This window comes from Schistocerca cancellata, chromosome 10, assembly GCF_023864275.1.
Source record: "Schistocerca cancellata isolate TAMUIC-IGC-003103 chromosome 10, iqSchCanc2.1, whole genome shotgun sequence".
Lineage (NCBI taxonomy): Eukaryota > Metazoa > Arthropoda > Insecta > Orthoptera > Acrididae > Schistocerca > Schistocerca cancellata.
Window position 1 is genome coordinate 115,973,088 of NC_064635.1, and position 12,906 is coordinate 115,985,993.

Below are 12,906 nucleotides of genomic sequence, written 5' to 3' on the forward strand. Positions count from 1 at the left end.
GACAGGACTTAGAGCATTACCACTCAGTATCTGAAGCCCTGTGTAACTGACTTTTCTAATACATTAAAGCAACGCAATCGTATCAACAATTGGCAATGAAAATACTACTGTATCCATTTTTAGTAAGAGATAAACAGGAACATATAGTGTACCAAAAAACATTATTTTAGTTCCGTATTACAGTTATTAATGGTTAATAAAGATAGCAGTTAGTCCTAGGATACTTGCTTCACTTGCTTTTTACAAAGAGGACTTAAAAATATTCAAGAATCAGTCAGTTTGCATGGCTTGAAGACTTGGCGTATTTGAAAAAACTTATTTGTCTGTTTCCACACTTACCAATTACTGAGAAATTTAATTACTGGCAAACAGTAAAAAAAAAAAGAAAGAAAAAATACATATGTAGTTGCAAAAACAGGTTTCATTCAGTTATTTTATAAATCTTGCATTAACAAATATAATTTTTATAGCAAATTATAGCAATAAAAGCCACTGATCTGCTAATGTGTGTAAATAATGCATATTCAATAGTTCATTTATCAAAACTATGGATCTCTGTTAATATGGCTGTACAAATGTATCTCTTAGGAACATTAAATACATTTCAAAAATGTAAAATAGATTTATATGTTCCATTACTGACAGAAATCACCTGTACGATAAACAGAACATATTCTATCGCAAATGGGCAAGAAATAACATTATCTAGATAATTTTTTTTATCTGAACACCAATCCTTGTACTCATTCATATATTATTTTATCATCACAAAATGGAAGCAAGAATGTTACTAATTATCCTTAACAATATAATGATTTTTATTGGCACACATTTTATAAACATTAATGGGGACATATGAGTGAATATTTTCAGTAGTACAGAGTATGAAGAGGGGGGGGGGGGGCCGAATAAACTAAAAAACTTAATGCTACTATTTCATTCATATTGTTTTATAAAAATGCAGATCAGCTTGTGAAGACACCTTTCCTGTTGCAGTTTTATCATGTGCAATGACCTGACCTACAAATCTACTAACCCCTTCAAATTTTCAAATATATTTACAGGTTGCAACTCTTTTTTTCCCTTTCCAAAATGACAGTTTGCAAATTTCTGAGCAACAGCTATATCAAGTAGGCCTCATGGGCAGCCAGTGTAGGGCAACATCAAGTTATACATTCAGGCAGACACACTAAAATATTTTCTCTTTCCTGCTGAAACATCTGTCAATTTAAACAAAATAAATTAAAAAATCTCCAGAATGCATTGCTTATGTGTACATTTACATCAAGAGTTTGTCAGTATAATTATATTAAAATAAGAAACCTCAAAAAGAGGACTAGCTACAAATTTATATATATTTACACACACACACACACACACACACACGCGCACACACACACATGCACAAACACCCACACACACATGCACACACAACATACCCGGCATTTCTAATACACCAATATAATAATCTCAATGGATGATGGTTGAACCTTTATATTCTGCTGTGAACAGATAGACAAGACAGATGATGATGTAACATTTGTAATGTTTGACCTGTTACATTCTGAAGATGAAGTATAACTAATCTACGACTAGATTACTGGTGAAACTTAATTTTGCCTGGCTCTTTGCAAGAAATACAAATGGAACAAATATAATATACAAATAAAAACACAAGTGCCGACTGTAATGCAACTAAGTTTTCTGACACTCACTATCTTACGAGTATTTCAGTAAAGCCCTTGCTTCTAAATGAGCTCATATTTGTTTCTTAGTTAAGAGGGCTTCTGCCGATATGTCTACACACCTTGTAGTATGAGAGCTAATACATGTCTATATTAAGCAAAACACATATAAAACTGGTGCGACTGCTTTGCACATTATGGACAGAGTGATTTAACAGCAATAAATATAACAAGTCACCTAAGTGCTCATATACTGACCTACAACATCCATATTGAGTAACTAACTAAATTTACACTACGAGATTGTACTATGTAGTAATTTCTGACCAACAATGTTGCACAGAACATTTAAGATAACTCCCACATAATAAAGAAGCCTTCTAAATATCTACAGATCTGATAAATGACATATCAGCATTTTGAATAGTGCATACAAAGTCATAACATTTGTTTACATTATCCTGCATTTTACCATATAATATGACACACATGCCTTTGCGCAATTATTAATGCCTCAGCAGCTAAAGAAGAGTTAGTTTATCCTTCCTTCATTATTTCTCACTGTGACTGAAACCAGTATATGTCCTATTATCCAACAACGCGATAAACCAACAATTTTATGCCTTTTCTGTTTTTTAAAAGAAAAAGCCTGCTCTCATGAAGGTAATGTCAAAAATTCACTTAATTGACTTAAATGTTGGTTAATACATTACCACAGGTTTTATAATTTTATACTTTCACAACACTTAACTATGACAAAGTTACTAATATAAATGCTAACAGTTTTTGTTGCAGAGACAATATCAAGATTTAAACTTTCAATTAAAGTTATAAATTCTTCTAATAGGGCAGGGAGGGATTTACATTACACTGTAAACGTTTTCTGACAGTATAATAGGAGTTAGTCACACCATTATAGGATGTGACGCAGTCTCATGAGCTTTTAAAAGATGTGTGATATGGTAACTGATGCAGGGACAGAAAACAAGGCAAAATATACCTACAATTATACACCTGATGGTATAAATAATATATTGTTTTTCTAAGACTTTTCTTCCTCTATGCAAGGTTCACTGGAGACTTCAGTGCTATAGCTGGAACAGTTGAAGGGTGGTAACAGAGGAAACTGGACGACAGATTCTCAATGCAGGAAACATCATTAAAAGTGTGCTTCAAGTATTTTGATCTTTCAGTTCTGATTAGTGCATATTATATATCCATTTTGCTATATACTATAGAAATATGCCTTTCCTGATTATTTCCTTTTTCTCCTCAGATCTTTAATAACTAGGATCAATCCTCAATTTGTTTTTCTTTTTTATGCACGGACCTGAAACTGCATAGGATATATTTATATACAGTTGCAACTATTATTAGATTGTATATGTTCATTCGAACACTGTATGTTGTTCCAGATCCAAAATGAGGTAGTGTACATTAAAAAGACAGAAAATATTCTTAACAATTAATTTCTGATAACCGATCAACATAAATGATCCACAGTCTGAAAGAGGATCTTTCTGACAGTTAACAACTAAAAGTCATGGAGAAAGAATAATACACACCACATGTAAATAAAAAATTATAGTAACAGGAACAAACAAGAATTTGATTAGAGCTAACACAGGATGACAGAAAAGCAATAATTTACTCTCAGTTCCCAAGAGCCATCCCGTTTTTTTTTTTTTTCTTTTAAGCGAATAAACAAGAATTTGGTTTTCATATTACACACTTCTGTGTACTGCATTAGATTACGAAACTCGGGAGTCTTGTAGCTTTGGAATGCCGTGGAGACAGATAAGTTGGGTGACAACAAGCAGCCATTACACTTCCTACTGCTGAGCCCGTCCCCGAGGGTCCGGGAACTCTAGCCTATCCCGTGTGCCCAGGAGCCAGACTTACAACTTGCGCAGCCTGCGCGGAGGCGGTGGCGGCGGAACGGGGAGTGGGCACAGGGGCGGCAAGGGGGGCGAGTACCGCCCCCCGTGAACCCTGCATCAGGCGACCCCCGGCGGGTCCGGTGACGGGCGTCGGCGCTTGCACGGGCCAGAGAGGTCGGCCTCCTCCAGTTCACTTTCCTCGAGAAGTGGAACACCTGTAAGAGATTAGCACGACAGGTCACATATGCTCTGTTTATTTCATAATCGAGGACCAACGTTCTGTAGAAGTATAACACAATACTTGTCAGGCGAAGGTCACAACAGGAAGACACAAATAAATTACAGACTTCGACTGCAAGTGGGCACTGATTGAAATCATTGGAGAAAGTAGAATATTTGTGCCAGACCAGGATTCGAACCCGGGTCTCCCGCTTACTATGCAGATGCTCTTATCACTATTCCATCCACACACAGTGGTCATCGCAACACCGTGGGCTACACTAGCACGCCTCCTGTCAGACCCTAACTCTCAACTTATCCACACATTGCCAATGTAATGCGCCTTATCCATTATCCTCATTACTCATGGCATTTCACTCATTCTCGTAAGAGTCTGAGCCTGCTGCACATCCGCACTGAAGAGATCACTGGTCACAACCAGTCAGAGGCTACGTGGGCCAGCCACCGATGTAATCCTGCACCTATGTGCTGCAACAGTGCAAGTGCCACACCCTGCAGTGCAATGTTCTGCTATCAGTGGGTGTCTGGGTCGCTACATTGTGTAGCACAGTGCAACATTTCCAAAGACGGCTCCACGATAGGAGCCCGACACACTCGGTCGGAGACAACTCTGTCGCTAGCAGCGTTCCTTCGGCGCCACACATTCGATTGGCAGTCTCTAAAGTTGTCGGTCAAAAGTGCGGCCAAACTGTACCATCCTTGCCAATCGGCATCACCGGATACGGGAGCCGTCAGCTAGCCCTGACAATTCCTGGCTATAGATCAGACTCTGTGAGGCGAGGCCGCCCCACGTGTGCCGTCGCCCAACACTCTCGCCAGACCTCGAGGGTCCTGGGTTCGAGCCGCAGCCCGCACGGTTTCTGTCAGTTGCCTAGCCTCGTCACGGCACAAGAGCTGACGTGGTACACAGTCGGCAAGGACTCGGTGCCACCGGGCACTGTGGCACTGACTTGGCCTTTCACTGGCGACAACATACACCACAAACAGCTCCTGGGCCATTACTGTCAGAATATTTTATGAAAGAGTCCCTGCCAAGGAACCAGATTTTATTTCAAACTTAACGTGATGGAGTGAGTAAACATGTCACTGATAAATACTATTAAACATGTCACTGATAAATACTATTCCTGCACTTGGTTGCTGGCTTTTCTGTATCTCTTCTACACTCTAACCCTTCAAAACTCCTTTCATCTTGCTCTGCAGCTGCTGAGTCATCCATCTTTCCTGCTCCTGCCTCTCACTATTCCAGTACCTCCTCCAGGCTTCGTGCCTCCTTCCCTACCCCTCCCCATATCTGTCAGAATGGGCATCTGCTCTCAATAATCGATAACTGTCATTGTGGTCATGGTCGTGTGTGTTTCAGCGTCTGAGTGACTGTGTGTGTGTGTGTGTGTGTGTGTGTGTGTGTGTGTGTGTGTGTGTGTGTGTGTGAAATTTCAATTTCCAAGTGTTCACAACTTCTTAGCCACTGAGAGTGTAAAGAAACAGTCAGGTTCAGGCAGAAAATGAAAATCTGATGAAATGACAGAAGAGATTAGACATATCTTACAAAGAGCCCCACCGTGAAGTCAGTTCGCCAAATGTCACGAGAGCCAAACACCCCTCGATCAACAGCTAAGGGGGTGCTGCATAAATAACTTCACTTTCAAAGTTCAAACTGAGCGAACATTGAAGCGAAGAAACTTGCAGCTTTGTCACAACTTTGCTATTGAGCTGTTTGACTGGATCGAACAAAACCCTAACTATCTAGAAACTGTTCTCTCTGATGAAGCAATCTTCTATAGATAAAGGTGTTTCAGTGTGGCCACAGTCACAATGTTAATGAAGTTCCAAATCTGTTGGTGTATCAACATAGTGTCTCCGACGAGCCTACAAGAAACCACTTGCAGTAATGTAACATGACATAAGAACAGTGGTCACAAATAGGTCCTAAACAAACTGGAAACACTTGTGATGCCTCATCAATGCCAAATAAAACACAGAACGAATGCCAAGGTCGCTTCTTTCCAGACAGCGCCACCGCATTTAATTGGCAGTCTGTGGAGGGTGAGCGTCAGGTTGGAGGTGATCATGTGATGTTTTCTGTAGCTTCCCTTGGGCACACTCATTAAGGTTACCACCACAAGTGTCAACCTGGATGCTTATTTCAACAGTTTCAATGACCAAGTGTTGCCCTTTGTTCCTACATCTTTATGAATAGAATGTGGACAGCCCCATTTTCCCACATGACAACACGCACATTCATAGGACTGCACGCATAGGTTCCCAGTTTAAAGAACACTCGGGTGTCCAAATTCTCTGGAAAATGTCTAGGACTACTTGGAAGTGGTCAACATCCTCCCCATCAGCTGGATACAGCATACCTAAAGATACGAGGGCTATCCACAAAGTACATTACGTTTTGGAATTAAAAATACATAAAGTATTGGAAATTTTTTTTATTACATACAGATGAAAGCCATACTTAAATACTACTTTTCTACATAGTTGCCATTTAAATTAAGGCACTTATCATAGAGATGGACGAGCTTGTAAATTCCTTCGTCGTAAAATTCGGCCGCCTGCACCTTCAACCCCGTGGTTACCTCTTCTTGAAGCTGTGCGTCGTCATCAAAACACTGCATAGCCAACCACTTCTTCATTGCTGGGAATAAGTGGAAGTCGCTCGGTGCCAGGTCGGGACTGTTCAGCGGGAGGAAACAACTCCCACTTAAAAGATTCGAGAACTTCACGAGTGGCATTTGCCGTGTGGGCCTGGGCGTTGTCATGAATCAGCAAGACCTTTGAGCCCAACTTTCCCCTGCGCTTGTTTTGTATTGCTTTTCTGAGGTTGTGCAGAGTTTGCCAATACCTTTGAGAGTTTATTGTAGTGCCTCTTTCCAGGAAATCCACAAAAATCACACCTTTTCTGTCCCAAAAGACAGTGGCCATCACCTTCCTTGCCAACATTGTCTGCATGCATTTCTTGGGTTTTTGGGGGGAATTTGTGTGCCCCCACTGCATTGACTGCAATTTTGTCTCGCAGTTCACATGCTTAACCCATGTTTCGTCACCAGTAACGATGCGATCGAGTAATGAGTCGCCATCTTTCTCGTAAGCGTCCAAAAACGTTAACGCTGCAGCCATTCGCTGATTTTTGTGAATCTCTGTCAAGATTTTTGGTATCCATCTTGCACAAAATTTGTGGTAACCAAGCTTTTCGGTAATGATTTCATGCAACAAACTTCATGAAATTTGTGTAAAGCTCATAGAGAGTTCCATTATTGTGAAATTACGGTTTTCATCGACCGCGGCATCGACTTTTTCGACAAGTTCGGCAGTCACTATGCTGGGTCTTCCACTTCGCTCTTCGTTGTGAATGTTAGTTCGGCCATTTTTAAATTTTATGACCCATTGACGCACTCCACCTTCAGTGATTATGTTGTCCCCATACACTTCACAAAGCTGCTGATAGATTTCTATCGGTGTACAGTTTTTTGCAGTCAGAAACCTTATTACAGCACGCACTTCACACTTCGCGGCATTTTCAATTAACGCTGACATTTCAAACTGTCACAGTAACTCAACGGAGTACAGCATGAACCTCTCACTAGCACGGCAGGATGCCGACTGAGCGGCGGAATGCCATGACACCAAGATGGCTGCACTAGCCCCGCCCCTAACGGACACAAACGAAAACGTAATGTACTTTGTGGATAGCCCTCGTACTTTTGGGTTTTCTTTCTCATCGAACAGAGGCCACTGTCGAGAAGCGATGTTACACAGATTCAGTGTCATGCCTCATCTGGTAGACCAATTTTTTCTTACTTTTGACGTTCTTATTTTTATAACCTTACATTTACATACTGCTGTACATTTCGTTCTCCTGCCATCACTGACCTTCAGTATTGAGTGCGGAGCTGGTGTCAAACGAGGCGAGGCTGCCACAGATAGCACGGCAGCTCGCTGCTCCGCCACTACCGCTGCCACTGCCACTGACGCCGCTACTGCACGTGTGTGATGACACTGTGTCTAGTGTCACAGTTGTCGAAACTTCGCTGGGTGTCATGGTGTCTGTAGAGCCCATAGAGTCGCCGGCTGCAGAACCGCTCCTCAGGGAGGCCGTATGGGACGTGCTACAGAAAGGTCAAAAAAGAGCATTCGTCATGATGTGAAGATTGCTAAATATTGACATTATGAAATAGATTGCTACCCATCAAACAGAAGAGGCGGTGGCAGACAGTCACATTGAAAGAAGTGGGTAGTGCAGTACAGAAGAGGGATGTGGAGAGAGGGGGAGGAGGTTAGGAGGGCAATGTGCTGCACCTGAATATGACTGTGTGTGTGTGTGTGTGTGTGTGTGTGTGTGTGCGTGTGTGTGTGTGTGCGTGTGCGAGCGAGCGAGACAGAGAGAGAGAGAGAGAGAGAGAGAGAGAGGCGGTGGCAGACATTCACATTGAAAGAAGTGGGTAGTGCAGTACAGAAGAGGGATGTGGAGAGAGGGGGAGGAGGTTAGGAGGGCAATGTGCTGCATCTGAATATGACTGTGGCCGTGTGTGTGTGTGTGTGTGTGTGTGTGTGTGTGTGCGAGCGAGTGAGACAGAGAGAGAGAGAGAGAGAGAGAGAGAGAGAGAGAGAGAGATAGCAGTCTACTTTCAATGTGCCTGCCTTCCATTCAACACCTTGTCTATGTGGTGTGTAGGAATATAACCATTTCACATGATTTTCCACTGTTTGATAAATGTTCACAATTTTGAATATGCTAGGGAGGTGATTTATTTCCTGCTGCTATCCTTCATAACACAAAACCCAAGACACTACTGCAATCTGAATATCAGTTTGTGACTAGTGTTTCTTTTTCTCCAGTTCTTATTTAAAAGCTGGTGTAACTATTAAAAACATAAATGTAAAAATTACTTGCAAAATGTCTGTCTGCACACTGTTCAAAACTTTATTCTTAAAAATGTTTTCTTCTAGTTAGTGGTATTCACTAATTATATCAGAGATAATGAACATCATCAACTGAACCCATAAACAATATCCGAAAGCCAAGTGGAACTGTAGTTCACTGAAAATTAGTAATACAGGTACTGGCTCTTACTACAGAGAGCATACTGTAGGAAAATTGCCATCTCTCCCTAGCACAGATGGTAACCAATGAATGATTGCATCCTCTAAATATTGCTATAAAATACTAACATAGCAGATATAACATCTGTAATCTAATAATTATAATATGCAAATGCAAATACAGAAAAGCTGCACCTGGTCACCGGAACATTTGTGTTGGTTTCATCTGTTTTGTGATACTGGTTGTCTGTCTGTGTAAAGGGAAAAGCACAGGGCGACTGCATGTCTCAGAGGAAATTGTGGGGTGTGTAAACCACAGCTTTGTACGGATCCCCCCATAAATCATCCCGTTGGTGTAAGCCATGAACTACACATGCAGTGTGAAGTGTTGAACAGCGGTGTCTGCATTTCAAATCTACCATTTGCAAATGTTATAACACCTGAATCCAGATGATTATGCCCACCAGTTGGAGTCAATGACCATCAGGTGAGAACACAGAAAGCAATCAAAGATCAAGATGATGATGACAACAGCAACTTCGTGGAGACGTAGATATTCAGTGATAAGGCAATTTTCTGTCTGTCGAGAAATGTGAATCGTCACAGTGTGAGAGCGTAGGAAACTGAACTGCCGCATGTCTGTGCGGAGTTGGAAGGGGATTTACCTGAGTATTTATCCTCTATGCCATATCCAAGACAAAGGCATACAGTCCCTTTTTCTTCATCGAGAAGAGACTGGCAGGTTCCGTGTACCTGGATATGCTGCAGTTGCTGTCGTTGCCACAACTGATAGCTGAGCTCTCAACTTTCAAAGTGACAGCTGAGTCCTCAGCTTTCAATACGACAGGGCTTCACATCACTAGAGCACAACGGCCTGGCCTTTCTCAGCAGAGAACTGCCACATATGTGGACAGAGTCCAGTATGCGTGTCATGACCATTTTCGTTTTGCAGCTTCCCCGCGCTTCCTTTTCATTCTTTCACATTTTGTGTTACACAAATCCCATCATGAAGGAGAACCTTCATGGGTTAGGAATGAGTTAAGTTACACATTAAGAAGCAGACTAATCTGCTGCAGACTGCTACAGTAAATCAACAGAAAATTATAATTAGTACTAATACACTCAAACTGACTATTACTTCTGTTGTTGTGGTCTTCAGCCCAGAGACTGGTTTGATGCAGCTCTCCATGCTACTCTATCCTGTGCAGTCATCTCCAAGCACCTACTGCAGCCTACATCCTTCTGAATCTACTTAGTGTATTCATCCCTTGGTCTCCCTCTACAATTTTTACCCTCCGGGCTTCAGAACATGCTGCACCAACTGATCCCTTCTTCTTGTCAAGTTGCGCCACAAATTCCTCTTCTCCTCAATTCTACTCAGTAACTCCTCATTAGTTAGTACCAGCTAATCTTCAGCATACTTCTGTAACACCACGTTTCGAAAGCTTCTATTCTCTTCCTGTCCAAACTATTTATCGTCCATGTTTCACTTCCATACCTGGCTACACTGCATGCAAATACTTTCAGAAGAAGACTTCCTGACACCTAAATCTATACACAATGTTAACAAATTTCTCTTCTTCGGAAATGCTTTCCTTGCCATAGCCAGTCTACATTTTATATCTTCTCTACTTCAAACATCATCACTTATTTTGCTTCCCAAACATCAAAATTCATCTATTTTAAGTGTCTCATTTCCTATTCTAAATCCCTCAGCATCATCTGATTTAATTTGATTACATTCCATTATCATCGTTTTTCTTTTATTGATGTTCATCTTATATCCTCCTTTCAAGACACTGTTCATTCCGTTCAACTGCTTTTCCAGGTCCTTGCTGTCTCTGACAGAATTACAATGTCATCGGCAAATTTCAAGGTTTTTATTTCTTCTCCACGAATTTTAATTCCTACTCAAAATTTTTCTATTGTTCCCTTTACTGCTTGCTCAATATAAAGATGAACAGCACTGGGGATAGGCTACAGCCCTGTCTTCTCCCTTCTCAACTACAGCTTGCTATTCGTGCCCCCCCGACACACTTTGTAACTGCCATCTGGTTTTTGCACAAACTGTAAATAGCCTTTCACTCACTGTATTTTACCCCTGCCACATTCAGAATTTTAAAGAGAGTATTCCAGTTAACACTGTCAACAGCTTTATCTAAGTCTACAAATGCTAGAAAAGTAGGTTTCCCCTTCCTTAATCTATCTTCTAAGAAAAATCTTGGGGTCATTATTGTCTTGCGTGTTCCAACATTTCTACAGAATCCAAACTGATCTTAATTAAGGTCGACTTCTACCAGTTTTTCCATTCGCCAGTAAAGAATTCGTGTTAGTATTTTGCAACCGTGATTTACTAAACTGATGGTTCAGTAATTTTCACACCTGTCAACACCTGCTTTCTTTGGGATTGGAATTATTATATTCTTCTTGAAGTCTGAGGGTATTTCACCTGTCTCATACATCTTGCTCACCAGATGGAAGAGTTCTGTCAGGACTGGCTCTCCCAAGGCTATCAGTAGTTCTAATGGAATGATGTCTACTCCCGGGACCTTGTATCGACTTAGGTCTTTCAGTACTCTGTCAAATTCTTCACGCAGTATCATATCTCCCATCTCATCTTCATCTTCATCTACGTCCTTTTCCAGTTCCATAACATTGCCCTTGTATAGACGCTGTATGTACTCCTTCCACTTTTCTGCTTTCCCTTCTTTGCTTAGGGCTGGTTTTCCATCTGAGCCCCTAATATTCCTACATGTTGTTCTCTTTTCTCCAAAGGTCTCTTTAATTTTCCTGTAGGCAGTATCTATCGCATCCCTAGTGATATACACCTCTACATTCTTACATTTATCCTCTAGCCATCCTTACATTTATCCTCTAGCCATCCTTGCTTAGCCATCTTGCACTTCCTGTCGATCTCATTTTTGAGACGTTTGTATTCACATTTTTGCCTGCTTCATTTACTGTATTTTTATATTTTCTCCTTTCATCAATTGAGTTCAATATCTCTTCTGTTACCCAAGGATTTCTACTAGCCCTCGTCTTTATACCTACTTGATCCTCTGCTGCCTTCACTACTTCATCCCTCAAAGCTAACCGTTCTTCTTCTACTGTATTTCTTTCCCCCATTCCTGTCAATTGTTCCCTTATGCTCTCCCTGAAACTCTGTACAACCTCTGGTTCTTTCAGTTTATCCAGGTCCCATCTCCTTAAATTCCCACCTTTTTGCAGTTTCTTCAGTTTTAATCTACAGTTCATAACCAATAAATTATAGTCAGAGTCCACATCTGCCCCTGGAAATGTCTTACAATTTAAAACCTGGTTCCAAAATCTCTGTCTTACCATTATACAATCTATGTGAAACCTTCCAGTGTCTCCAGACCTCTTCAATGTATACAACCTTCTCTCATGATTCTTAAACCAAGTGTTAGCTATGATTAAGTTATGCTCTGCGCAAAATTCTACCAGGCTGAATCCTGTGTGTGTGTGTGTGTGTGTGTGTGTGTGTGTGTGTGTGTAGAATCTTTACAAAAACACCAGGCATTTACTTTTAAATATAACTGTAAATGTTGTAATCTAACTCATTTTGATTGCCAAATTATCTTGTCTGGCTCTTTCCTTTTTGCAGACTACATTTCTAATTCTTCAAATACATCCTTAAGTTGGAAATGACTAACAACTGCAGCATGCAAAGTCTGCATACTAATTTTACAGTTCTGTTTCCTGTAATGAGCATGAGTGGATTTGATTATGCTGTGAAGCTCATACACAATCAAGTAAATTTATCACCCGCTTTTCGTTATCACAAACAAAAGAGCTTTAGTTTAGCAGTACAGGCTACAAGGTATACTTGCTCAATTAGTATTGCAACAGGCATATTTTAATGTATATATGAGATTTTTAACACACCCGAGTTATATAAATTCTCTGAATGTTCATTCTATCTTTGTTACTGCAGAACTGATGATTTTAAGAGAGAACAGAAGCCGGTCATATAAAATAAAGAGAACCTCTGTGATCTAAGCAGACAAAAAAGCTGTTATAAGGATTATGGG

The 12,906-nt window shown here is 40.7% G+C and overlaps 1 protein-coding gene across 1 annotated transcript in view; it reads right to left on the reverse strand.

Annotated features, from left to right (window-relative positions):
• Positions 1-328: 328 nt before the first annotated feature.
• The window catches only part of LOC126106415 (sushi, von Willebrand factor type A, EGF and pentraxin domain-containing protein 1-like), a 115,127-nt gene continuing 102,549 nt past the window's right edge, over positions 329-12,906 (reverse strand). Inside the window, exons 10-11 of the mRNA XM_049912691.1 lie at positions 7,685-7,920; positions 329-3,780 (exon numbers count right to left, since the gene is read on the reverse strand). Coding sequence (XP_049768648.1) covers positions 3,683-3,780; positions 7,685-7,920 — 334 coding nt within the window. The 3' untranslated portion in view covers positions 329-3,682. The remainder of the gene's footprint in view (positions 3,781-7,684; positions 7,921-12,906) is intronic.